Genomic DNA, 27,708 nt, shown 5'->3' with positions numbered 1-27,708 from the left:
TCTCCTCTCACCGGCTTTCTCTTTCACTTTATACAACTTCTGACCAAAGCAGATTTACTGGTGATGAAAACATACCAGGTGTCAAAAGCCATTTAGTTACAGCACTAGAACCAAAGTCTCAGAATTATGTGGGATGTAGCAAAGAAGAATTCATCCACCCACTTGCCAAACTGAATTTATTATGTGGAGTAAAACACACCCTCTCCCCCATAACATTGTAGGCCCTAACCCTGAACTGTGAATCATGCACTCACAAAGAGCTCCCCCGGATTTCAACAGGGCTCTGCTCAGTGTGGATGCTCTCAAGAGTGAGATCGGGCTCAGATGTGTTATTTCTTTGGCTCTGTCTCCATGATGGCCTCTCAGACCCTCTCACATTTATCTCCCCCTACTCTGAATGTTACTTCCCCCTGCGGGCAGCTTTCTGAACAGTTCTAGCTGTTCCTTGTTTCGGGGCTCCTAAGGTGAGGAAAACTTCTCAGCTGAAAGTACTGCAGAGGATTCACTTAATGCAGCTGCGAATGAACAGAAGAGTCATGGTTTTGTACAGCTCGTGACAGAACCTGTAAATATACTTGTACTGCAGAAACCCAAAGCAACAGATGATGAACACTGGGCAACACCAGGCATATAGTGGAGAGCGCTGGCAATCACAAGGATCTTGGAAACCCTTGCAACATACATACAAGGCTAGAGAAAATGTGAAGGCTCCCCCAGCCCCGGCTTTAAGTGCGCCTTTGCTCCCTTCGCAGCCAGGGCAGGTTTCCGGGCTTACCTGTGTGTGTGCGCTTATGCCGCTGCAGCTCGTCACTGCGCGTGAAGCGCTTCCCGCAGAACATCCAGCTGCAGACGAAAGGTCTCTCCCCAGTATGCCACCGGAGGTGAGCCCGCAGGTGGGACGTCTTGCCATACACCTTCCCGCAGCCTGGGATGTGGCAGATGTGCTGCTTCTTCTTACCGGGATCCCCAGAACCCCTGGAAGAATCCAGATCAATCAAGACATTAATTTACAGAGCCTCTCAACTCTCGCTAACAGGGAGGTGAAACATCAGCTTCCTAAACGTGGCATCCGGCGTGGCTGCTGAGCTCACACAATGGAAACCCCAGGTTACCAGTCACTGATCAGAGCACTGACTAGACATGCCTACTTACTGCTCAGATGCTGGGCTGACATTAGAAACACAGGGAAGTGGGCAGGACGGTCTCCTGGCTAGAGGAATCAGGGCTCTCTAGTCTTGGCTCTGCTCTATGACCACCAGCAAGTCAGCTCCCACTCGATGCTTCAGTCTAACCCTCTGTCAAACGAAGAGGACGTCCGCGTCCTTGGGGATTGGTGGCTACAAGGTACTCCAGAGATAAAAGATGCTGAGCACTATTGGGTTGGTAACTGTATCCACACCTTTGGATGACAGGTTCTTATAAAGAGTGAAGTGTTATTGGGAGAGTCAAACCTGTACCACATGTGCACGAAAACACTCCCCAATTAAAGTCAGACTGGGAACTGTTACGAGCAGGTAAATTGCCAGTTTTAAAAAGTCTAAGTCGGGGGCGGGGGGGAAGAGATGGTGGATGTGAGGGCTTCAGAGGGGCCACAGAGGAGTCACTTAAATCCTCAGTGAAAAAACAGAAGAGGTTGCAACCAGGAGCCTCTTTAGGAGTCATCAGAAGACATGGCCCGGCAGGTGGCTCCTCAACAAATCTGTCCCTATTTTCACTGTGTGTGTAAGAAACTTTTTGTTCCATGGGGTCTCTCCCCACTCCCCTTTTCAGTACATTTTTAACTAAAAATTCTCCAGTGTAACAAAGCCACTGTGAAAGCAATGGGGCATGCGGGCCGAGCCCAGCAATGGGGCACGCGGGGTATGACATGAAGAGCAAGTCAATGGGAAAAGAGGAAGAGGTGGTGGGAGGGAGGGGACGGAGGGAATGGGAATGGCTGCGTTCACAGATTTTAAAGGGGAGTTCAAGCTGCTGTTCATTCTGAGCGACCGCTACTGGCCAGGCAGGCCCGTCACATAGCTGACAACTGAAATTCTGTCCTTAATGTACACCAATGGCCCTGCCAGTGTTTGGAGATACCCCCTAAAGACCTAGGCATGACGAGGTGCCAAAAAGGAGGGAATTACGGTCTCCGATGCACATTTCTGGCCTTGTGGGGTTTACGCTGACTCTGTATTTTGTTTCAGCCCTACTTTAGCGCCTTCTGCGATACCGCTGTAAAGAGTTGTCACTTTGGATGGGCTAGCACCAGCAGGAGAGTGAATTTGTGTGGGGGGGTGGAGGGTGAGAAAACCTGGATTTGTGCTGGAAATGGCCCACCTGATGATCACTTTAGATAAGCTATTACCAGCAGGACAGTGGGGTGGGAGGAGGTATTGTTTCATATTCTCTGTGTGTATATAAAGTCTGCTGCAGTTTCCACGGTACACATCTGATGAAGTGAGCTGTGGCTCACGAAAGCTCATGCTCAAATAAATTGGTTAGTCTCTAAGGTGCCACAAGTACTCCTTTTCTTTTTGCGAAAGCTTTAACATGTGCTAAGGTCTCCTCACCAGCGAGGCAGGGAGCTAGCTGCATTTCTCCAATGCAGGAACCGAAGCACAGAGTAGACACTAGGAGCCTAGACTCCACTCTGCCTCACTCTGACCAGTCTCTCCCCATTTTTAAACAAACCCTGCCATTCTGGAGCACTGTTCTCTGGCAGAAGAACCCAGGCCACAGGAATATACAGGGCTCAGCCCTCAATTTCTCACAACAGGAACATGCTCATTTCAGCCATAAGGTTTAGTCCTTTTTCTGCACCCGATAATACTTTAGCAATGGAAGAGGAAGCCACTGAAGCAAACACTTTATAACCTGATGATCACAAACGCAGTGCACGTTCAATCCAGAGACAGTAAAAATCTTTCAGTTACTCATGGCGAAGTTTTAAGGGGAAAAACAAAACAAAAGACTCTGAACAGCTTCCATGTGTAAGTTTAGTTTCAGGAGCACCCAGGAACTATAACACTAGCTGTAACCAAAGCAGAACATTAGTAGATTTAGTGCAAGTTTCCCTCCTCCTCTCATGCAACTGAGCTGATGCCAACCCAGTCTGACATCATCAGCCCCTCACTCCACTATTCCAGTTCTACAAGGATGGGAAGCAGAGAGACCAAGATTGCTCAGTTCTGACCACGTCAGTTTAATATGAGGCACCCAGCACGTGCCCCAAAATTACTGTTACCCATCCTTCACCAGACCTGGTCCTAGGGCTCCCGGGAGAGAGCACTACTGCAATCATCCGACCTGTCAACCTATTTTATTAAGAGTGCAGCCTGGATTGACTTTAGTTATTGAAGGCCAAGGCTGCTAAGTGACTTACAGTCTCCATCCCTCTGGGTTTCTGAAACTCCCTACCATCATATTGACAATCCCGCTTACAGTTTGAGGTACCCAGTTAGCAAATCCTACCGTCCTTCGCTGTCTTTGCAGTATGGGCAGGTGCAGGCTTCTCTCCGCATCCTTCGGCCTTGTGGCTGTGGGTCTGGACTAGTCTCCCCTTCTTCCACAGTAGCGTTTTCGTCTCCCATTCCGTCACCCCCTCCACCATGCAGGCCCAACTGAGCACCATGATCACCTAGAGGGAAATATCTGCATTACTTTTGGATCAACATCTTAACCAGCAAACCCTAACCAATGAGGAAATTAAAAAGAAGGAAAAACAACTACAATCACTAGTCTAATTGCTAGCTGGCATTTTATACACGTGATAGAGAGTCATGCCACACATCTGAAGGAGCTCCTACGAAGGGGGCGTCCTGGGTGAAGAATGGAAGTCCACAGTGATATTTGTAAAGCAGCTCCACCCTTGCCAAGGCACTTTAAATACAAGTAAATGGAGCGAAGAGCATAAATGCTCTGCTAAGTGTAGATGTAAAAATCCCGACCAAACTCTACTATTACCTATGGATGGGGGTCTTGATGGCGTCAGTTGGATTCTATTGTGGACTAATCTTGGTGAATTCTCCCACTGTATTTTCTAGACAGTCATGTGGCCAGGAGTTAGCTGCCCCTCTACAGACCCTTCTGCGGTCTCAATTTAGATTTGGGAAGTTATTAATTTTGCCCCACCCCCATTTCCTGTACAAAGCTTCCTTACACAAACCATTGTCAGGGTCAAAAAGAAACAACCTGGTCCAATCCTCCCCCACTCCCCTTAGGGAACACTGAACAAGTTACTTTTTGCCTTTCTCCTCCCCCAACGAATCACTGGCATCTTTATCCAAAATGGACCCAGGAGAGGAGATCAAAACAAAACTTCCTTTCTTTACTCCATAGATTTGCCAGAGTTATCGAGGTTTAAGGCAGTTGTAGAGCATGTGTCTTTCAGGAAAATAGAATTGAGTAAGTCAATATTCTTATCTGCCAACTATTTAAACCATTTCGGGTAACCCACTCTGGAAAACACAGACAAAATAAGCGTGCAAAACTCCACCACTGAAGTCAGTAGCAAAACTGCAATTGACTCCTCGGGAACCAGGATTTCACTCCAGATGTTCAGATTTCCAAAGAATGGGTGTCTCTTCTCTTACTTGTTTGTAAGTCTGAGACTTTATTAGCTGGGCTACATAATCATAGCTATGAAAATATGTACTTCAGTAAAACGCACTCTGGATTACTGACTGTGACTTTACTCTTCTCTTGCCCCCAGCTTCCAAAAAGTGTCTACAATTTTAAAGCTAGACCTGAGAGTACACACAAAAGTCTGCAGCCAAGTTATATTACACAGCATTTCCCTAGGCCAAGCATGTACCACTTCTGGCAAGAACTGTGAGCATAAAGTCCAGCCAGAACTTTAGTATTCTAAACGTACAGACCCCAGAGACAATCTACACAATTCTCACACTATGCAGATTTCAAGGCAACAAAACAGACCTCGGATTAATGGAAAGTTCAGTCTCAGAAGTTCTGTTGTAAGTAGAACTTTTCAGAAGTGCTTACAGTACGTTTGCAAATGTAAAAAGTTCCAACTATGTTAAATACATGTTACCAGAGTCGGCATCAGCATAAACTAAAGAACTCCTTTATTGTTACTGAATGGAAAATGTACAGTTTCCTCTGGCACAGCTCTGAAATGGGCAGATTCCTGAGTAATACACAGGGTATAACACAGAACAATATTACAGCCAACATCCTAACATGCTGGTTACTTGTGTCTTATGGGCAGCAGAGAGAGTTAGGGCATAGGACAGCCTGTATTTTCGCCAAGGTCACTACTTAGCTAACATTATTCCCAAGTCAAGGCAACAGTTGTAGACTGTGTGTTTGATGAGCTTACAGGCGAAGATGAAGCAGGAGCAGAAGGGCAGTTCTCACCTTGCCCAGACAGAAATGGAGTAGCCTTTCCATTGCAAGCTGGCATTTCCGTGCCCAGCGCTAGCCATACACTAAAAATGACATTCTTTCAGATCCTGGCAGCAAGCAGGAATGGAAAAAAAACATAGTCAGTTTCCACTTGCAACACAAAGGCCAGATGCGTGCAAATTTTAGAGGTTTTAATAATGTCTCACGGTTTATTCAAGGCAAAAAAGTTTCTCTCTTTGGTACTTTTAGACTGCTAGGCTGATCAGAATGAGGACAGTTTTCCTTTAAGTATCTGTTTAGTTTAAAATGATTAAAGCAACAATCTAGGAGCTAATCCACAAAACAGATGCAAAGCCTCCCAACAATAAAATGAGGAACAGCAATAAATAAAGCAGCCTGGGAGAGACTGTAGTTTTAGTAGCGTCTATCAACGCAGATATTGTTGGCGCTCGCTAGCTGGCTAATGACTGCGAGCACAGAAAGAGATGTATAAAGTTGAAAAATCGTCTGGCACGGTTCACGCGAGGCATTCTCCATCTCAAGGAGCGATACCTAATTACAAAAACCATAGGAACTAAAGCGTGTCACCGACAAGCTTCCAAATACAGACGAACATATTAAACATTTGTAAAGGGGGGGTGGGAGGGATGGCAAGCTTTTAAGCCTATCAATTTTCATTTCCATTTTATTGCTCCACGCTTATGCTGTCATCTAATTGCTTCTTCAATAACCCTAGCTACACTTCTCAAGTGTTTTACTTTCCTTCAAGCTCCACTGCGTGATTATTTTAATGCTGAAAACACAGTAAGTGGTGCAGAAACAGCAGGCTGTGTAATCTGTTTTCAGCTGCAATTAACATATGCCAATAGGTCCAACAACAGATTTAAACTCATATGTTTTCATTGGACTGATGCATGAAGCGATTATGGCATTGTAAGAGCTGTAGCATAGTTAAGGTTGCTGTTTAAAGCCAAATTTTTGATCCTTTCCTAAAATCCATACTGTGATCAGTTTGAAATTTGGAATGTCGCTTCAGGATCCTGGGTGTAGTCTGAGGTGCAAATCTGGGGGGCCATTTGGTTGATAAAATACAGGCCCTCCCCCAAAGAGTGACCTGATTTTTAAAACACAACCATCATCAGCTGCTGTTTGCACAGGTGCAGCTCACGCTGCAGGAAACTGGAATAGGCCGAGCCTGTGCAAACTGTTTTATAGCAGCTTGGGGTTTGCACTGGTGTAGTACACCAACAGCTATCACAGATGGCTTGTATCCGAGCAAATAAATGAAGACAGTAAGGCTCCAGTCAGCTTGCAATTGGTGCCACTCCATTGCAGTTTCTCCGTAGGCAAGTCTGAAGGAGATTAATGTGTTGTGAGTTTCCTTATCAGTTAGAAGCAGAAGGAAGCTTCTTGTGGCAATGTGAATTTGGGCACTAAGGTATGGTTTGGAATTCAGTGGAGTTGCCATAGTCTGTATTGATTCAAATCAAAATGACTGTTAATGTCCACGTACAAAAGTGAATCAATCCTCTGTTGTGCAATACTAATGAGCAAAATGAGAGGTTAACCCTCTCAATACCAGCCATTTAAGCTACTACTCAGGTTGCTGATAAAGTATGGAATTATTTTAGTGATATGGAGAAGGGTTATGAAGTGAAGGATCTGGGATACCACAGGTATAGCACTTAGGCAGATTGTAACCAAGTGAGATGAGTAATTTTTCTTTATTAGAATCCTAAAAGATTATCTATATCCCTAAATCAGGGGTTCTCAAACTGGGGGTCGGGACCCCTCAGGGGATCATGAGGTTATTACATGGGGGGTCACAAGCTGTCAGCCTCCACCCCAAGCCCCACTTTGCCTCCAGCATTTATAATGGTATTAACTTTATAAAAAAGTGTTTTTAATTTATAAGGGGGGGGGGTCACACTCAGAGGCTTGCTGTGTGAAAGGGGTCACCAGTACAAAAGTTTGAGAACCACTGCTGTAAATCAATAAACAATACCACAAGGTTAAGGAACTGTGCATTAAAAACAACTCGTAGACAGACAGGCCTACCAACTGGACACAGACAATTCACATGAATTAGTTCTGCACAATACAGACCAGTCTAGTTAAAGCTTAGCAGATCCAAAGCTAGGCTCTCTCAGTTTAGCTAAAGCAATTCAAGTATATAGACAACAGACCTGTACAGAGGTCACAAATAAGCCTTTCAGTATGGACTAGCTTAAACCCATTAGAGTGTGTGGGACCATTTAAAATTCCTGATTTAAAGTCTTCTTCAAGACACAGAAAACCAAGGAAGAGAGGTGAAGCATGGGCCAGCGGACAATGTACCAGTCCAGGTCTCAGAAGACCAGAGTTCTGTTCCCAGCTCCAGTACTCATTTGCTGCGTGGCGTCGGGCAACCCCACCTCTTGATGCCTCTGTTTCCCCTCCCATCCTTTGCTGGACTCCTCTACTTAGACTGAAAGCTTGCTGGGCAGGGATCGTCTCACTTCATGTTTGCAGCTGCCTTGTGCTAAGTGCTGTGCTGTCTTAGGGCTTGTCTACACTGACAATTTACAGTGCTACAACTTTCTCGGTCAGGGGTCTGAAAAAACATCCCGCTGAGCGCAGCAAGTTTTAGCGCTGTAATGCGCCCGTATAGACAGTGCCCTAGTGCTGGGAGACGTGCTATGCCGTTAGCGGAAGTGGGTTTTTTTGAGTGCATCAAGGTACTAGTATAATATTGCGGGGGTGGGGGTGTCATGGAAAAGGGGGTGTGCTTTCAAAGGCTAGTGTTTGGAGAAACCTGCCCGGAAGAGATAAACACCCAGATATCCTGGAATTACTGATATCCATTTTCAAAAGCTGCCTCAAAACCTTGCATGTGTCATTTAGACTCGGTTGAGACCCTTTGAAAATTCAATTCTTCCTCTGGGATTACGAGGCGATTATGGAGAGAAGCAGAGCTACAGATTACAAGCCTTCCGAGGCTGCAAAAGCAGCACCCACGCACATTCTTTGTCAAGCAGCTCTGCAGCCTCAACCCAGCTGTTATTTCCCATAACTCTCTCTATACATAACGACGAGAAGCTTCACTCTCCATAGTTAGAACATGCTTGTTAAAGAACACCACACCACACACACACACAAAGTGCAAAGACTTGAAAAGAAAGAATGAGACTGTTTGAGGGATTGGGTGTGAAGTGAAAAGGTCACCTCTATCTTTGCAAGACAGGAAAAATTATTAGATTTAAACCCAGACCACTGTGAAATTTTCACTCCAAGATACTTCAAACATGAAAACACCTTCACTGAGATATGAGAGGTTACAGCCACGCAGAATTTAAATGTTGAGACTCTCCAGTCAAAACACAGCACTTAACGATCAGTATTAGACTCTATTCCTGCAGCTGAAGAACAGTGTCCCATTTTGAGCAATGCTGATTGGGTAAAAGGTTCACAAGAAGTTGCCTAACCAACTACTACAACGAGGATTACAACATGGATACAGACTAACATGGCTACTACCCCTCTGAGACCTAACCAACTATTCTTAGTTGATTAATAAGTCTGCTTTCACCAGCAGGTGTCACTATAGTCCTAATCCTATAGGAATAAAGACATGGCAGAAGGCCCAAGAGTCAAGCTAAGAACAATATATAAATAAATGGCTAACTTCAGATGTCAGTGACCATCTAACATGTGTTAAGGGCTCCAGAGACCTGTGAAGTGCACGAAAAGCTACATATTTGACTGTGGGCAAGAGAATATGTCTAAAATGACTATATATACTTTTAAACATTACACGTTTTCTCTTCCTCTCCCATCCCCAAAATTAGGTCTTGTCCAAGCACTGGAATTTGCCCTGCTTACAGCCATCAGAACAGCTGCATCAATACAACCCCTACCGTCTGCAGGCAAAGCCACTATTTGCACCAAGGGAGCTGACGACTGTTTGAAAGTAGGGAAAATACCACTAGTGCAATTGCTGGTTTCGCCTGCCTGCACTAAGCACTTGCACTCATGGCTGTAATCAATGAGGCCTTAGGCTGCAAGAACCAGTATATGGCCAGGAGCACCAGCCAAAACCAATGGGGGTGGGGGGGGAGAGAGAGAATCAGACTCTCTTGCCTAATGGTTTACTTCGCAGGGAAAGAGTTAATGAACACTATTTTTTGGATTCAGAGTAACAGCCGTGTTAGTCTGTATTCGCAAAAAGAAAAAGAGTACTTGTGGCACCTTAGAGACTAACCAATTTATTTGAGCATGAGCTTTCGTGAGCTACAGCTCACTTCATCGGATGCATACCGTGGAAACTGCAGCAGACTTTATATATACACAGAGAATATGAAACAATACCTCCTCCCACCCCACTGTCCTGCTGGTAATAGCTTATCTAAAGTGATCATCAGGTGGGCCATTTCCAGCACAAATCCAGGTTTTCTCACCCTCCACCCCCCCACACAAATTTTTGTGTGGGGGGGTGGAGGGTGAGAAAACCTGGATTTGTGCTGGAAATGGCCCACCTGATGATCACTTTAGATAAGCTATTACCAGCAGGACAGTGGGGTGGGAGGAGGTATTGTTTCATATTCTCTGTGTATATATAAAGTCTGCTGCAGTTTCCACGGTATGCATCCGATGAAGTGAGCTGTAGCTCACAAAAGCTCATGCTCAAATAAATTGGTTAGTCTCTAAGGTGCCACAAGTACTCTTTTTTTTTTATTTTTTGGATGAGGGAGCTCAGTCACAATTTGCAAATAAGCTCAGTGTGCACCTCAAAAGTGGGAATTTAAAATAAAAGGGCAGCAGCTCAGCATCCGATGAAGTGAGCCGTAGCTCACGAAAGCTTATGCTCAAATAAATTGGTTAGTCTCTAAGGTGCCACAAGTCCTCCTGTTCTTTCTGTGAACACAGACTAACACGGCTACTACTCTGTAACCCAACAAAATATCAGTCCTAGAACAAGCATCCCCCATGGGAACTCTCAGAAGCAATCATGCATTGCACAACACTTCCCTCAGACATTTTTGAAGCGCAGTACAATTCATTATCTGATCTGGTCACTTGGTATCTGAACATACACAATCAACTCCAAATTCTTCAATGCTGCTAGGAACATATGTAAACAAATGGCATCATATAAACACCACTGAGAGGGATGAAGGGAAAGGAAACAATAAACACTGCAGGCTGACTGACCAGGTTAGAACCAATTGAAAAAAACCTGCAAATAAAATCCATGTGACTAGCCCATTCACACAATTAATTTAAGTTCTTAGGACAGTTTGGCCTTCCTTTTCAGGCCGTACTAGCATTGGCTTCTCAGGTAAACACAATGTAACAATTTTTAGACACAAATGCAGTATCTTGCCCCAGAAAACACTTGCTAGATTATTTAAAACAGCTACCGCCATGAACTGAAGTATGGTTTTTTTAAGTGGCTAGTGATTCAGGACAGGTTTACACTAGAAATTTTTGCTGGCAGAGTAATGTCAGTTAGAGAGTGTCATTTTTTAAATGATATTTCTCTACTGGCAAAAGCCCTATGCCTTTATACCACCGTTAAAGTGCTTTTGCTACTACAGCTTGTTTCCTTTGGGAACCAGGTATAAGACATATCAGCAAAAGCACCTACACTAGGAGAAAAGGAGGACTTGTGGCACCTTAGAGACTAACAAATTTGTTTGAGCATAAGCTTTCGTGAGCTACAGCTCACTTCATCGGATGCGTGAGTTTGCCACTATAGGCGGCTTAGCACTTTCTGTAACACCTTTAAAGAGGGCTGATGTCTCAAGATAAGCCCCCCCCCCCAAAAAAGGAACCCCAAAACAAACAAAACCCACACAAGCTTTCTAGTCACTTTTGAAAGTCTTGGCTTGGAGCTCCTGTACTAGTCAGCAGCAGCATTCCAGGCTCCCTACAAAGTTTAGCAATTTTAGGACAGAACATTTTCATTACTCAAGTTCTTGCAACATGTTTACACTCTGACAACAGAGCGGAGGGAAACAAGGATTTTTTTTTAACTTCGTAAATTAACAGCCTGTATAGCACTGTGCATACACTCTATCATTTGTGTGCCGTCTTCGAGGAACTGCTGTTACATGAGTAAAAATGTGCACAAGAGATATGTACAAACACAACAATGGGCCTGAAAAACCCCAGCTTCCTGTCATTACTGACTCCTAGCCTCATTCCAATCTTCAAACATGCAAAAAACTACATTTCTACGCCATCTTCTGTTGGCATTTCATAAACAGAAGAAAAAAAAGGGTTCATTCTGGCAAGCAATTATTTGATTCTAATCATGGCATAAACAAATTATTGCAAGAGGGGGAAAAAAGACCACTAAAAAAAAAGGGAAGGCACGCACTCTTCATTCTTCACATAGCAGAATGCTCTGAAGTCACCAGAATACAGCGGTATTTTATGAGAAGGAACAAAGCCTGACAATTTACTTTTATCATCTTCATTAATATAGACTGCTTGTCAAATCATTCTGCCCAGATCACAGACCATTCCCAGGTTACAGAAGCATTGAATGTACATCAGTGGTTCTCAACCCACGGCAGGATCAGCATACAGCTGCAGCCCATGTGACATCCTCAGGGTCATACAAGTAGTATATATATTGTGTGAATGCGGCCCACATAACACAGAGAACTGCATATGTGGCCTACCATGGTAAATATGTTGAGACCTACTGATGTATATTAATAGCTACGCAAGTATATTTTTCAATGCTCTGGGTTCCAAAAAATAAGGAATATTTTTTCAGATAAGACTGATGAGAGAGTTGCCATGGACATACAGCTCCAGCATCTTCAAAATGAAGCTGACCCAATTCTAATACGGTCCCTTTAATTTTGAAGCAGTTTCACCCCTGCTTTGGCCATATGTATCTGTTGCTCCTTCACCTGACATGGTAAAAGCCGGCGTGAAACAAGATTGCCTATCATGGACATAATCCTGTTGTATGAACACAGTTTGAACATGCCGAGCACAGACATACCTCCTCCCTTCCTCCCAGACATACCTGCAGACAAAGTACACCCACCCCTTTCTGGTGCTGAAATACCAAACAGGTGCCAGTACATTGACAGAGACACTGGAGCACCTTAATTTTAAGTGTCAAAGGAGAACCCCGGTGCAAAGCAGGCATTAAAGGGTAACCAAATGTGCCACCGCATTAAGGTAAAGGTCTCACAATTTAGGTGGCCATTACTAATCCAACTGGATGAAGTACAAATGAAAGATACAAGCAAGTAAGACGAGCGAGGATGACACAAATGCAGCAAAACAGGAGCCCTTTCACTGACCACAGTCAGGAGGAAACAGACAAACTACATCCTGTAGGTAACGGTGTATGAAGATGGACGGGGGGCCTATGATTGCCTCTGGAGTGGGGTTCAAAATGCTGTAAGCACTATGCTAATTCTGCATCAGTCTCACACTAAAGACGGAAGACCCAAAAACGAGAGAGTCTTGGCAGACAGTTTTTACAGACAAAGTGGTTTCTTGTTTTTCAAGCCACTGGTCTGAGAAAAATGATAGGTTGGGATTTTTTTTTTTTAAGTTCTAAAACTGGGTGAGGAATGCCCTCTGGATTCTAGACAGAATATTTTTAGATCCGCCACTGTTGACCTTGAAAAAAATGCCCACAATATTCACCTTTATGTAGGATCCGAACACAACTGTGTCTTATACAAACTCTGCAATGTTTGCAACGGTTAAACCCATCCTGGATAAAGAGGAAAGCAAAATAAATAAATAAATAAATCACTAAATGAGAAAATAAATTTTAACTCTGAAATGTAACGGATACTACAAAGAGACAAAAAAAGCCACAAGATTTTTTTTAATTAAAGCGACACTGCCAAGTACAAATAAAGCAAAGAGGAACTAACGTGACCAATCCAAACGCACCCAAAATATTTCTTATACATACAATAGTTCTGTGTACGAAAGTTTATTTTTGGTCTGTGGTAGTTGGTAGCTTCAGAAAAACATTAAAAGAAGCTTTCTAGCTCACAAATCCAATAATTCTCCCAAGACCCCATTCTCTTCCCATTTCTCAGCAGATTTTATAGCCCAGAACGACAGCAAGATCCTACACTATCCAGTATTTGTAATTTCTCTAAAATATATTGCACTACAGATACTATAGCAGATCAAATAAAATTAAACTACACTAGCCACATAAAGAAGTAAAGTACACTTTGCAATGCAGTATCCTTGATTTTTATCTTGTTTGCTTAACTTGCTAATTTGCAAAATTCATTAATCTGCAATCATAGTCATTTGTGTAAATTGGAGAGGCTCTATGTTAATTCTTTTGAGTTATGGACAGCTGAGTGGGGAACACATGGTACTCCTTGGAGAAGAGTGTGCTGCTTCGAAGCTATACTAAAGCATATTGAGTAATTGTATTTTAGTTTGGTGTTTAATGACTTGAAGCTACTCAGCAAGTTCTATGATATCCTTTAATTGTTAGAGGTTTTTATGCTGCAAGTTAAATTAAATTGAATTCCTCTGGGGAAAAAAAACCTCACAAAACTTTAACCGCTTTTTCCTGACGTAAGAGAACAAGTTTGGTTTCACAGTGGCAACTGAGTAACACATAAGAATGGCCAGACTGGGTCAGATCAAAGGTCCACCTAGCCCAGTATCCTGTCTTCTGAAAGTGGCCAATGCCAGGTGCCCCAGAGGGAATGAACAGAACAAGTAATCATCAAGTGATTCCCCTGTCCCCCATTCTAACCCCTTTTTAACAGACGCTACTTACAGTCAGATCTGATGTAAACAATGCAGGACATTTGCACAGAATACCAAACCTGTCAAACCAGTATAGCTGCCAATACTTTCCTGAATCATAAGTTGCACAAGGCAAAGTTCTAAAGCGAGGTGCAAGCTAAGGAACAGGTCTCTGAGCAGACTAGTTTGCAGCAGCCCCGTGGTATCTGTCTGCTAAATCAACTCAGTTACAGTTCTCAGAAACTTCATTCTGGCTCCAGAAGGGAGAGTAACTTTAAAATTGGCACAACCTGAACACTGCAATGGATGGAATTAAACAGAATGAAAATTTCCAGAACATTGTTATATGAAAGACATGGGCATTTTCACTAATTAATGGCTTTCCTTTACACTTTCCTCTGACTTAAAGACAGTATAAAAGCCTATGCAAATACAATGCTGTAATATGAGGCAAGATGTTCTGAGCATTTCCAGTACACACTTCCTATTATCAAGGGTTTGAAGCTGAACAGAGTTCAAATTTGGCTGAAGCCAGCCACGCAGTACCAAGGTTTTGTTTTGACAGTTTCAGGGGAAAAACTCCCAAACAAACCGGTTTCCTCTTATTGAATCATACAAGGTGGGGACTCGACTTCTCAGATACCAGTATTATGGATATTTCTTCAATTAAAATGAAACTATCTTTTGTGGAGAGTGAGGGGAGAGAAACAAACCATCTACAAGAAGCTGAGATACTGAACGTTAAGTATTACACAACTGAATTATTTTCTGAAGTTGGGTAATTTGATGTGATCAATGAAACAATTACAGTAAGTTAAAAAGGGATCTTGTCAAGGCTCCTTGCCCTAAAGTGGAACCTAATTTACCCCTCTTCCCACCCCCAAGAGTACGCACCATGTGGAGGTCTCATCTCCCCCAGATACAAGGTCTCTTTAAAAAAAATATTTAAAAAATCATGTATTTGTGCCAGCAACCCAACAGCTATGGGAAACCCCACAAGAACAGAGTTATGACACACAGTTGGGCAAGTTAGGGATGCATTTGGTAACCTTAGTCTCTAAGGTGCCACAAGTCCTCCTTTTCTTTTTGCAGATACAGACTAACACGGCTGCTACTCTGAAACCTGTCACAAGGAAACATGTTTCAAAGGGTTATTTCTTTGACATGGGCCTTTAAAAACAACATTTTTGCTCTGTTCCTCTCCTACATTCAATGGCTTAGCATGCATCTATTCAAATACTTTACTGAACCCTGAAGCCAAGTTCCTTCTACCAGCATGCTTGTGCAGGTAGTGGGAAAAGGAAAGAGGAGAAGAAACTGGTTCACATTCTCAAACATGGCTGAAACATGAATGATGCACCATATTTTGATGAAGGTTATAGAGAAAGACCCAGTGTGACAGCACTATCTCTGTTAACTGCTCCACAGGAATACAAAACACTATCTGAAGCCAGAGGAAACAAACTGCTGCAAAACTAATCACAAGGGATTGAGGTACAAATAGTCCGAGAATGGCAGAGAAAACTAAAGTAGTGAAAATTTTACACCACCCTTAGCAGAAACTCACACTATAACTGATGGCATAGGCTCAAAGCTAGTATCTACAAAATGTCTCAAGACTGCGATTGAGGGGAACATGAGAAGGAGAATATCCAGTGCGGTTCATAATGCAATGGGACAGTGTGAGAGCGTAAGGGTCTGCCTGCACAGATCCCTCTACAGGATTGGGGCCCAAGTTGCCCCTGTGGTCGAATGACAGCTAAATTGAGTGTAGGAGGAGAAATTGGTGAGACAGAGTCAAGGTATTTCCTTGGTGCAGATTTTGTAAACAAACACATTACAATAATTCTGTTTGACCACACAGGCTGCTGCTTCTTGCGGGACTCCCTGATTAGGAAACAAGTGCCCTGACCCAAGTAGCCACCATTCAGAGCTTGTGCTCTCCAGCAATTCACACAGAATGCTTCCATCCAGATCACAAAGGTAAACAATGATTTGAAATTTAAAAATGCAGCCTTGTTCCAGCCACTAGCCCGCTGTGTTTGGAAGGTGGAAAACCCTGTGAGCTCCACTCTCCGCCCCCTGGCTGCATGGGCTTGGCAGGTGGCATGAATGTTAGCCTCCTCTTTTGTACTCAGCTGTTTTGCACTACAAAAAGAGCCTCAGCTGAGTACTTTCACGCATGCATTCATCAGTTAAGGTCCTGAATGCCTTGCATCAAAGACACCTAATGGGAACACATTACAGTAGCCTGTTTACCTAGCACACACTTTACCCAGGCAGTAGACGATCCCTATCTTTTGAAGGCAAGCAACACCAAAAGCAAAGCAGTACCTACAGTACTATATAAAAGTGCTTTACTATTAACTAGGTGTCCAACATGCAAGCCTTGTCCATTTCACCACCGTGTGCCACAGATTTTGCAGTTAATGGCCTAAAGCTAAAAGGTTGGTTTCTTAAAGTGAAGCAGAAAGGAGAAAAGAAACTACAGTGGATCGAGTACTTCTGTAAGTGTCATATGCCCCAGAATGTCAACAAAGTCTTTTCCACATCGCAAAAAAGGTATCAACATTCAAACTGGCTTCCCTGCTCTATGCAGGCTTACATTTTTTGACACAGATGACATTTTAATGACATCTTTAGAAGACGTATAGCAGGAGTGATGTCCCCTTCACTGATCCTTAGATGAGTGGTATCTGAAGGTTTCAGAGTAGCTGCCGTGTTAGTCTGTATTCGCAAAAAGAAAAGGAGTACTTGTGGCACCTTAGAGACTAACCAATTTATTTGAGCATAACCTTTCATGAGCTATCTGAAGGTTGCAATCCCACACTACAAACATGTAAAATTAAAACCAAATTCTGGAGCTGTCCTGGAGCTGCATGTAGCACAAAGTTTGACCACAATCCCCTTTGTCACTTCATCGAGACAATCCTCATTCCCATTAATAAACAGAAGCAGCCACGGTTTGAGGGTGACTATTGAGATGATAATAATATCACTGAGCTCTTATATAGCCCTTCAGACCAGGAGATCTCAAAGAACTTTACAAAGGAGATAAACATCATTATCCCCATTTTTCAGATGTGGAAACTGAGGAAGAGAGAGGTTAAGTGGCTTGTTCAAAGTCACCAGCAGGCCAGAAACAGACCCCAAGTCTCCTGAGTACCAGAGTCCAGTGTTCTATTCACCAGGCAACACTGCCTGGCACTATCAGAGTAACAGCCGTGTTAGTCTGTATTCGCAAAAAGAAAAGGAGTACTTGTGGCACCTTAGAGACTAACCAATTTATTTGAGCATGTGAGCTGTAGCTCACGAAAGCTCATGCTCAAATAAATTGGTTAGTCTCTAAGGTGCCACAAGTACTCCTTTTCTTTTTGCCTGGCACTATTACATCCTCAGCACAATAATTGAGCCTAATTTTATGTATATATTTATTACAAGCAAAAAAATACATTAAAAACACCACTAAGGCTGAAAATCATTACGGGGACTTTGGGAAATGTGATAGCCTCTGAGAATTATGGGTGGATGAGATTTCCAAGGCTTCCTAGAGGATTTAGCCACCCAAGAGTTAGGGAATTCTAGAATTCAGGTAGTCTGTGCAAATTTAATTTTACCCACTTTTGCGTACACAAAAGAGTCTTGCCCAATATCACACAGGGAGTCTATGACAGAGACAATCAAGAACCCAGCTCTCCTGGGTTCCAATCCAGTGCTTTTGCCACAAGAGAACATCCTCTCTCTTCTTATAACCCTCTGCCCCATTTATTATTCATCCACAACAATGAAAGCAGCAGAAGTCCTATAGAACAAGTACTACGTGACCATGCAGTTAAAAATTGCAGAACACCCAGGAGCAGGATTAAGACTGCATAGGCACCCTTATTTCTGGTACCTGTACCTGCCAATTCTTTAGCACTTGACTTTGAACCTTAGTTTGTTTCATTTTTATAATTCCCTTGGATTTTAAGAGAAAACTGAAAGACAGAAAGTGTATCACATGGAGCCATACCGGTTCCCTGCATGGATGATCAGCAGGGTTGGAACCCAGAACCATTAGATCCACAGTACAAACTATTATCCCTTGAGCTGAAGGAGTATAAATAATAGCAGTGGTAGACTCGGCTTTCTGCGTGGGTTAGCCATTAAGGGTACATACAACACACACCTCACCATTGGCTTACGCGACTATTTGCACAAAGCAGTGAAACGAAGTGGAAGTCGGGATCCCACAGTTGTATTTCCTGGCTCTCGAGGGAATGAGATCTGGGTGGGTGCAGGCAGCACCAACGCGCACACTCAGAATGGCTGCGGGGAAGATCTGAGTCTCTAATATTGGAGACCAGGGTTCTGTCCCTCAGCTCTCTGTAAGGGAGCTTGTGCAGCCACTCAGTTACTTCTGTGAAAGGAGAAAAACAATATCCTTGCTCAATATCGCAGCCAAACGCCAGGAAGTGCACAGAGTTAGTGGGGGAACCAAGCCGACAGCTCTGCTCTCTTCGCTCCCACCACTTTCCTGAGGACAGGGTGGCAGCTTCTGCTCTTCCCCATCTGTATTGCAGGCTCTGTGAGCAGGATGGCTCAGCAAGTATTCCTAGTGCGGGTGGAATGTTCAGCGATTTTAGCAGCAAACCTTGAGCAATCTCTGCGGAGCACACACAAATGATGATGCTCAGAGTCATATAATTCGGCGAGATCCGGTTAGGTTTTGATGTGGACAATAAGGGCTGGCACATTAATGATTATACACGGCTAACCCCTGACAACATTTCAATTTCACTTTTCCCTTCACCTCATTCTCTGAAGCGCATTAACTGTTTCTGCCAAAACTTAAAAAACAAAAAAAAAACCAAAACAGTCCTTATACAGAGTGCAAGCATGGAAAGTCCCAGCACAAACTGTTCAAAGTTTGGCTCAGTGATAAGCAACAGGGGCTCATAATAGAAAACGTTAGGCAACTTTAGCAATAGGCATCACTTCCAGCTCGGACTATAATTTATTTATATCTCACCACATGAGAGCTTGGCCAAAAACATCCAAGTAGGTTCCCATAGGTCTCTTGAAACCTGCACCACAACATCTATCAGTCACCTGAACATCATATCCTCCAAGTTGAGGACAAAGGCCTCTGGCCATCTCTGCTGCAGAATGCATTATGTCAGACAATTAAAATTTAAGGCAGCAAACACGTCATCACAAATGAGGGGTTTTCTACTAAGAGCAGCCCTCTTTCTACTCTAACACATGGCTCTCAGGGTTAAAAAAAAGAAAAGGAACATGGCTGCTCAGAAATAAGCCATCTGATGCAGGGGTGGGCAAACTATGGCCCGCGGCCCGGATCCAGCCCGCCAGTCATTTTAAGCGAGCTCTCGCTGGGGAGCGTGGTCTGGGGCTCCAGCTGGGGAGCAGGGTCAGGGGCCGCTCTACAAGGCTCCCGGAAGCAGCAGCATGGCCCGCCTCTGGCTCCTACGCGCTCTAATGACCCCCTCCAGCACTCCAATGGGAGCTGCAGGGCCGGTGCCTGTGGATGGTGCAGCATGCAGACCTGCCTGGCCGCGCCTCCGCGTAGGAGCCAGAGAAGAGACATGCCGCTACTTCCGGGAGCCACTTGAGGTAAGCGCCACCCGGAGCCTGCACCCCTGAGAGTCTCCCCATGCCCCAACCCCCTGCCCCAGCCCTGATCCCCCTCCCGCCCTCTGAACCCCTTGATCCCAGCCTGGAGCACTCTCCTGCACCCCAAATCCTTCATCCCCAGCTCCACCCCAGAACCTGCACCCCCAGCTGGAGCCTGCACTCCTTCCTGCACCCCAAACCCCTGCCCTGATCCCCCTCCTGCCCTCCGAACCCCTTGATCCCAGCCTAGAGCACCCTCCCACACCCCAAACTCCTCATCCCCAGCCCCATCCCAGAGCTCCCTCCCACACCCTGAACTCCTCATTTCTGGCCCCACGCTGGACACCGCCCCTGCAATCAGAGCCCTCATCCCCTCCTGCCCCCCCAACCCCAATTCTGTGAGCACTCATGGCCCTCCATACAATTTCTATTCCCTCGGGCCAAAAAGTTTTCCCACCCCTGATCTGATGGGTAGTCTCCAAGACAGTTCCTCCCTGATCCACCCATCCAGGGCAAAGCCATCTCACAAATACAGGAACTAGGAGTTGCCTATATGCTTCAAGCAAGCTGAATAGGCTCAGAGCAGGCAGCACAGGATGTACTTGGGAGGATCACGATGTTAGAATACTAGACAATACTAGTGAATCCACTGAACACAGAAATCAGACAAATGAAATGACAAAAACAGGCTCTATACGACGCACACACAATGCTTATGAGAAAGATCCACGTTATTTCATTGACTTCATACAGTGGAAAACCAATAATTACAGTTAATCAGATATGAAAACAGCTTGTAGACATACAAAACCCAAATCAATTTAACAGCAGTTCAACAGGTCATAAAACACTGCAAAACAATTCCAAGGAAGTGGCTTTATTCTCTTTCATGAAGGAAACAGAAGTTGAATTGCACAACATTTAAACTGCTTCTAAATTACGTGACTCACTTGAGTGGTTGCATTTTTAAGTAAGATACAAAATGATGTGACATGCACCATCCTAAGAAGCTATTACCAAGTACAGGCAATAGTTTAAAAATATTACCCTTCAGCATTAAGTTCACTCAGTGAAAGAAATTAAGAAATGCTCTGTCTCAAAAGTAGGAACAAAATTTCCGAGTGTCAAGACTAGCAAGACCATAAGTTCACATTGCACTATGACACCATAAGGCTGTACCAACTACAGTATCAATCGTTGAGAGGGACCACTTGTGAGACGACAGGATTGATTCAACGGAATCAATCAGGATGCTTCGTGCCAGTCTCAATGTTTGAACTTCTCCAAGAATGAGATCATAGCATCTTATACCCACCCCTGCCTTCTTCTGGCCACACACTTCAAGTCACTGTATGGAAATTCCTAATTTAAGATGAGGAAGAAATATTATAAATGTTCCCCCAATTTGACTCTTTTGCCTTGTAGAGTTTGCAACCCTGTCTGGCTTATCCCTTGGGTCAGGGGAGTCAAACTCAAACTGAATTCCACTTTTAAGGATGGTCCATATACATTTAGGCCTCAATAATAACCACATGCTTCCTCCAACATACAATGGATCTTTTACTCATGTCAATAAGGGGTTTGGATAAAGATCAGGAGGAGAATATAGGCTTTATTTAGAAACTGAATTTTAGTTGTTCGTAATTTGTTCAGGGCTTCATTGTTGCACTCAGCATTACATAGTGGGAGAACATGTTCCCTTTTAGAATCACTGCTATTTCTGCCTTTTGTTTCTCTTCTTTCCTCATCCTCCTTTCTGTCTATCTCCCTCTTCCCTGTCTGGCTCAGGTCTCTCCCAATTCCCTCCTTCCCTGGGCTTCACTCCCACACTTCACAAAGTCATAGAGTTTAAGGCCAGAAGGGATCACAGATCATCTAGTCTGACCTCCTGACTATCGCAGGCCACTAACACCACCCGCACACCTAACTCAACAACGGATGTGAGACCAAAATATATGAGACCAACAGATTAGACAACCATATGGTACAGGCAGAGGGACCGAGGTGCACCAGTGCTTGCAGCTCCTGCAGTGACACGGAAAGGATTAAATGAGGTATACCCAGATAATCCCAGCAAGTGATCCACACACTGCAGAGGAAGGTGAAAAACCTCCAAGGTTGCTGCCAGTTTGACCTGAGAAAAACTCCTTCCCGACCCCACATGTGGTAATCAGTTAGACCCTGAGCATGTGAGCAAGAACCAGCCAGCCAAGCACTTGAGAGAGACAGGATGCTTGGTGCCACCCAGCCCTGGCCCACCCTGCCCCATGTCCCATCCCCAGCCATGGCCATACCGGATGCTTCCGAAGGAGGAGATTAAAATGACACCTCCCAGAAATGCATTTGGGGAGTGGGAATCCCCTTCTATCCTAACCCCTGTGGATGACTGGTTGAAACCACAAAGCTGGAACACAAGACCTGCCTGCCACAATCACTTCCCTCCATCTCATTTGTTAAAATGATCAGCAATGAAGGAGTTAACCTTCATAATTGGGTTTAGGTGTGAATTCCATGATTTAGGAAGGGTGGGCAGTTAGTTCACACCCCTTCAGAGTTCATTTCAGGTTGTCTGAAGATTCAGGGAGCCAACATTGCCTCTGTAATACTTTGTTCCTATTGCAGGACTTTATCTTCACAACTATGAAGGGTAGAAACTTTTTAAAATGGAAGCTTAGATTCTGCTGAATCTGAACCTGTCACATGGCCCACATAAACGTAAAAAAGGTCAGATCTGGCTTGCAGACTGGGTGTTTGACACCTCTCCCACAGCTGGCTGTGTTGTCTGGAAACTTCATGTCTTTGGGTTCCTCCCCTGTTAGCAGTGTTTATCAATCTGTGGGGTCATGACCCCAAGGGGGTCATGGGACAAGTTTGGGTGGGGGTCACAAGCAAGCTCAGTGTTAGGAGGTAGGAAGCAGGGCAATTGCCTAGGGGGCCTGCAAAGCTAATGCACAGAACGGTTGAGATACTGCCTTACAGGAAGCGAGATCAGAAACAAAAAGAAAAATTCAGATGCCATTTCAACAAAACTTCCAACTTACCAGTAGCGTTTGCTATAGCCAGCGGCAGCCCTTGTAGCTGGTGTACTTGGATTCCAGACGCTCCCAAGGCACTGAGGTTAATGGTCTGAAGGCCTGGCATAGAAGACAGCTGAGCGGCATTTACAGTGACAGTGCCGCTGGGGAGTGAGGCAGATGCTATTGGTGTGAGCGTGTTGGTATGCCCCGTCTGCCCCAGAGAGACTCCCTGCATTGGGGCTAAGGTAATTGTCTGAGCTTGGGGGTTCTGCACCTGAAGATTCTGCAGCTGAATAGTCTGCCAGCTGACCTGCCCGTTTGGCCCCACAGTAGGTGTTCGAATAATGATTGGCCCAGAGTTGGAGACTGCTTGAAGCTGAAGGTTCTGCAAAGCATCTTGGGAGATGGCTTGGGTGGTAAAGGTCTGGCCAGAGAGTGGAGCAGCTTGGAGGGCCTGAATGGTTTGCCCTCCCTGGACAAGCTGAGGCTGCACTAGGATCTGCTGCTGAGACTGCTGATTTTGATCAGCATCCTTCTGCTGACCTTGCTGAAGTCCCATGCCAGAAACCTGGTTCTGCAGAGAGTCCGAATTCTGAATGCCGCTAACCCTCTGGGGTGTCTGGACCTGAACATTTGTTCCCATGGTCCCACTGCTGGAAAAATTCATGACACCCATGTTACTGCTTGTGGTCGTGGTAGAGTAGCTGTTGGCATTCGTGAAAAAAGCACCAGAGGTGGCAAGGGACGTCACTATGTTGGAAGAGCTGATTGCAGCACCAGAAGTCACTATTTGAGAGCTGCTGTCTTGAGAGCCAGAGCTACTTAAAGTGACGGTCTGAGAAGTGGGCGCCAAACTCGTGGCAACACTGCTGACAGGCAGCAAGGTGATATTACCATTTAAAGCCACTGGGACGTTTGCCACATATTGAGTTTGTCCCGAGAGGGCGTTATTGCCCAATCCTACCCCCTGGATTGGGACAGCCTGCTGCAGCAGATTTGGCATGGCGGCTATGATATTGCCTGTCCCACCTCTGTTTGTAATGAGCTGTTGATTTGTCCCGGGGATGATCTGAAGTTGGCCAGAGGCATCCTGCTGGACGTTAACTTGGGCTGGGGTGGTGGCAAACTGCAGCTGCTGCCCATCAACGGTTTGAAACTGTGGGATCACCTGGTACTGAATGTTTGGTAGGACACCAGGCAAACTGGTCAGCACCTGCTGATTCTGCAAATTGGGGGCAGCAGCAACCACATACTGCCCAGCTGTCACAGGTCGGTTTTTTGGTGAGGACTCGCTGCCGTTGCTCCCTTGCTCCTTGGAGGAGGTGGATGTCCCAGGGACAGTGGAAATGATTTGCCAACCATTTGTAGTCTGGGCAAGCTGAGCGGCAGCAGCTGTGAGGTCCAGCTCACCTGAGCCCCCCTGATGGCTCTGGGAGCTGTTGGAGTTCTCATTGGGAGACTCAATCCTGCTGCACGTGGCTGCCAGCAGAGCCAGGGGGGAAGGCTGGGATTCCTAAAGACAAACGAGGAGAAGGAGTTAAGTATTGCCAGCCCCGTGCAAACTAAGCAAAAACAAGGAGGAGTGTTCAGCTAAAGACTAGGGAAACAGCCCTTAGTGACACACACAGCTGGAAAATACAGCTAGCAAACATAGGGCTGTCAGGCATGAGCACGTGGAGGAACATCAAAGGAGGAAGGATTTCTATGAACACAAGGAGAGACGGTAGAAACTGCCTTCATGGTTCAGCCCAAGACCAGGAAGTTTCCCTTTGCCGTGATATTTGGCACATCTCCAGAGGAGAGATCCTAAGAGGCAGTACTATTGCTACTAGGCACCTATGGACCCTGAGACCGTGCATCCCCTAGAAAGAAAAGAGGATTAAAGAAAGGGCTAACACCACTATTTCTTGGAGGAGGTGCAGAAATGTTAACATTGGCAGAGGTTTTGTATATGATCTCGGGGGACAACCATATTCCATTCTCTATAGGGTCTCATACTGTGCTCATCAGCACAGCAGCTGAGCACCTTCTAGGTGTGCATCAAGCAATATGACTAACACATCACATGCTTGTTCTCTCCTCCTTCCACCAGGGGAAGACATGTGTGCAGTGGAGCGTTTGTTTTGAAATTATATGCATGAACGCACTTTATATGTTATACAAGGTCAAAGAAGTGACTGATTTCCCCAGTCTTAAAACTCTCCTCTCTCTACCCCAAAGCTAGCCCCTACCCTTTACTACTGGGGCCATCACAGGGAACCTCGCCACACAGAAGTCATAGGTTTTTGCAGTCTCACAGTGTGCATGAGGACTTCCAGGGTCCCATTCCCCACCGACACCATACACCATCTTCTCTTGGACTCCACTCACCTGACCCTCCCCATTGCCTCCAATACTACTGCTTCTGCTACAAGCACTTTCTTCTTCCTTCTCGGACTTCACAACAGCCATGTCTTCTGGGCTCTCTTGGTCTGCATGGGGAGGAAAATGATAAACTCTGTTACAATTAAACTGCAATAAGTTTACAAGAAGTACAGGGAAGGGTTGAGAAGGGTGATGAGAGCAGTTTAAAAACAGGAAAGTTAAGGGAAAAGAGAACACCCAGAAAGGTAAAAACAGAAAGAAGGGAGGTGGGACTAGAAAGGTGAAGGAGGTTCTTTCTAAGTATTTAAAGGGCACCAACCACCCCTAGTATCTAGGCACTCAGCTGGACAGAGAGAGGTAAAGGGAAGGCTTGAGAGGATGGTGAAGGGGGAGATGGTGAACGAGACAGAAAGGAAAAGCAGAAGAGGGGAGGGGGGTTGTCAAGCTGTAGAGAAGAGAGACTGGGGAAGAAATTGACAAATGGGGGTTAGCATAGAAACTCAGTGAGGAGGAAACGGGAGGAATGCGCTCTCTTCCTCTCTCAGGTTCCTCCCCATTCCACTCTTGCAAGTCCCTTCTTCTGCTCCCCTCTCCACCCCCTGGGTTCTCCCCTCTATCCCCATGCCCTCCCTTCCTCAGGGCCCCATTGCACCTGCTCCCTCCCTCCCCTGAGTGTTCCCCCTCCCACAGACCTTCCCAACCTCCCTCCACCCAGATTCCACTTCTGCAAAGGTTCCCCCCTACACCCTAGGACAGTGATTCTCACCCAGGGATACATGTACCCCCTGGAAGACGTCTGAGTACCCCCAAGGATACATCAACTCATCCAGATATTTGCCTAGTTTTACAACAGGCTACACAAAAAGCACGAGCAAAGTCAGTACAAACTAAAATTTCATACAGTCAATGACTTGTTTCTACTGCTCCATATACGATACACTGAAAGGTAAGTATAATATTTATATTCCAATTGATTTTATAAATATGGTAAAAATGAAAACAAGCAATTTTTCAGTAACAGTGTGCTGTGCCATTTTTTGTATTTTTATGTCTGATTTTGTAAGCAAGTGGTTTTTAAATGAGGTGAACTTGTGGGTATGCAAGACAAATCAGATGCCTGAAAGGGGTACAGTAGTCTGGAAAGGTTGAGAACCACTGCCCTAGGATCCTGCACCACTAGGCCTCTCTCTCCCCAAGTTCCTCCCCCCCCCCCATCCATCCATCCCACAATAGTTCTCCCCTCCCCCTGGATCCTCCACAAGGGCTACCCCTCCTGCCAGGACTAAACCATGAGAGTTCCCCAGTTCCCCCCTCCCCCACCCCAAGGAACAGGATCCCAGCCGCTTTTCTCATAGGATCCATCACACAAGGGATTCCCCCTCCCCAAAAATCCTGCCCCCTCCCCCCATCTGTTCCACAAAGGCTCCATGAAAGATTCACACTCAGGAAGGTTCCACTCCCTGCCCTCACATCCGCCCTCTCCACTTCCAGGTGCCTTCCCCCAGGATTATTCCCACCAGGATCCTGGCCACCCCTCCACACGAGGGATCCCCCTCCCACTGGGATCCTATCCCCCACCCCGTCCAAGAGCCCTCTCCCATAACAGCTTCTCCCCCCCCCCGCCAATCCTTACACCGTCCCCCAGGAGACCCCACCTCACGAGAGTCCCCCCCCCCACCGGATCCTTACCTCCTCTCCCAGGGATTCCCCCCTTAAAGGTTCCGCTTCCCCTGAGGTCCACCCCCACGAGGGGTGCCCCTCCCCCCGGATCCTCCCCCACAAGGGCTCCCAGTCCCTGCAAGATCCACCCTCACGAAGGATGCCCCCCCCACGGGATCTTTGCCCCCCTCGACCCACCCCACGAGGGTACAAAGGTCCCCCCTCCCCCGGGATCCTCCCCCATCTCGAGCCCCCTCCCCTCGTGACCTCCCCCACGAGGTTTCTCCCCTCCCCCGGGCTCAGGTACCAATCCCTCCCGGGACCGCCCCCACGAGAGTTCCCCTCCCTCCGGGGATCCTGGCCCTCCGGGGATCCTGGCCCTCCCCCGGGATCCTCCCCCGTCTCGAGCCCCCTCCCCCCGGGTCCCACCCCCCGAGGGTTCCCCCCTCCCCCGGGTCCCTCCCCTCCCAGGTCCCCTCGGCCCGGGGGTGGGGGCTGGCCGGGGCGGGGCCGGCCCGTCGGAGTCGGCCGGATTCGCGTCCCCCGGGGCCGGGGTGGTGCCGTCCTTACCGCTCATGGTCGCTGCGGGGGGCGAGCCCAAGTCGCTCTCGGGGCGGGGGGAGGGGCGGGGGAGTCCGACTCGCTGACGAGGCAGCCTAACCCCGCCGGTGACCGCCAAAGGGCTGGCGAGGGAGGGACTGGGGGAGCTGTGCGACACAGCCCCAGCCCTGAGACACGCCTCCCGACTCGGCTCCGCCCAATCAGGAGGCAAGGAGGCACCCTGTGGGCGGGACTAATGGCGGATGACAGGTTGCATGGCTAATTGGAAACCAGGCGGATTCTAAGAGGGAGTGGTAGCAGTCCACGAAAAGCCCCGGCCCTAGGATACGCCCCCTTCGCGGCTCCGCCCAATGAGGGAGGGCAGCGGGAGGAACTGACGGAAGCTGTGGCCAATAGAAAATCAGAA

At 46.1% G+C, this 27,708-nt stretch overlaps 1 protein-coding gene across 2 annotated transcripts in view; it reads right to left on the bottom strand.

Annotated features, from left to right (window-relative positions):
• The window catches only part of SP1 (Sp1 transcription factor), a 34,927-nt gene extending 7,500 nt beyond the window's left edge, over positions 1-27,427 (bottom strand). Inside the window, exons 1-5 of one of the 2 annotated variants that reach the window (XM_048831507.2) lie at positions 27,312-27,427; positions 25,089-25,189; positions 22,743-24,231; positions 3,454-3,619; positions 776-975 (exon numbers count right to left, since the gene is read on the bottom strand). In XM_048831507.2, coding sequence (XP_048687464.1) covers positions 776-975; positions 3,454-3,619; positions 22,743-24,231; positions 25,089-25,189; positions 27,312-27,318 — 1,963 coding nt within the window. In that variant the 5' untranslated portion in view covers positions 27,319-27,427. Of the gene's footprint in view, positions 1-775; positions 976-3,453; positions 3,620-22,742; positions 24,232-25,088; positions 25,190-26,771; positions 26,836-27,311 lie in introns of those variants that run through there. The other variant, XM_075121678.1, reaches the window with a different exon arrangement.
• Positions 27,428-27,708: the final 281 nt, after the last annotated feature.

The sequence above is a fragment of the Caretta caretta genome, chromosome 20, assembly GCF_965140235.1.
Source record: "Caretta caretta isolate rCarCar2 chromosome 20, rCarCar1.hap1, whole genome shotgun sequence".
Classification (NCBI taxonomy): domain Eukaryota; kingdom Metazoa; phylum Chordata; order Testudines; family Cheloniidae; genus Caretta; species Caretta caretta.
Note: the sequence above shows the minus strand (reverse complement) of the source record. Positions and strands in the feature narration are given on the sequence as shown.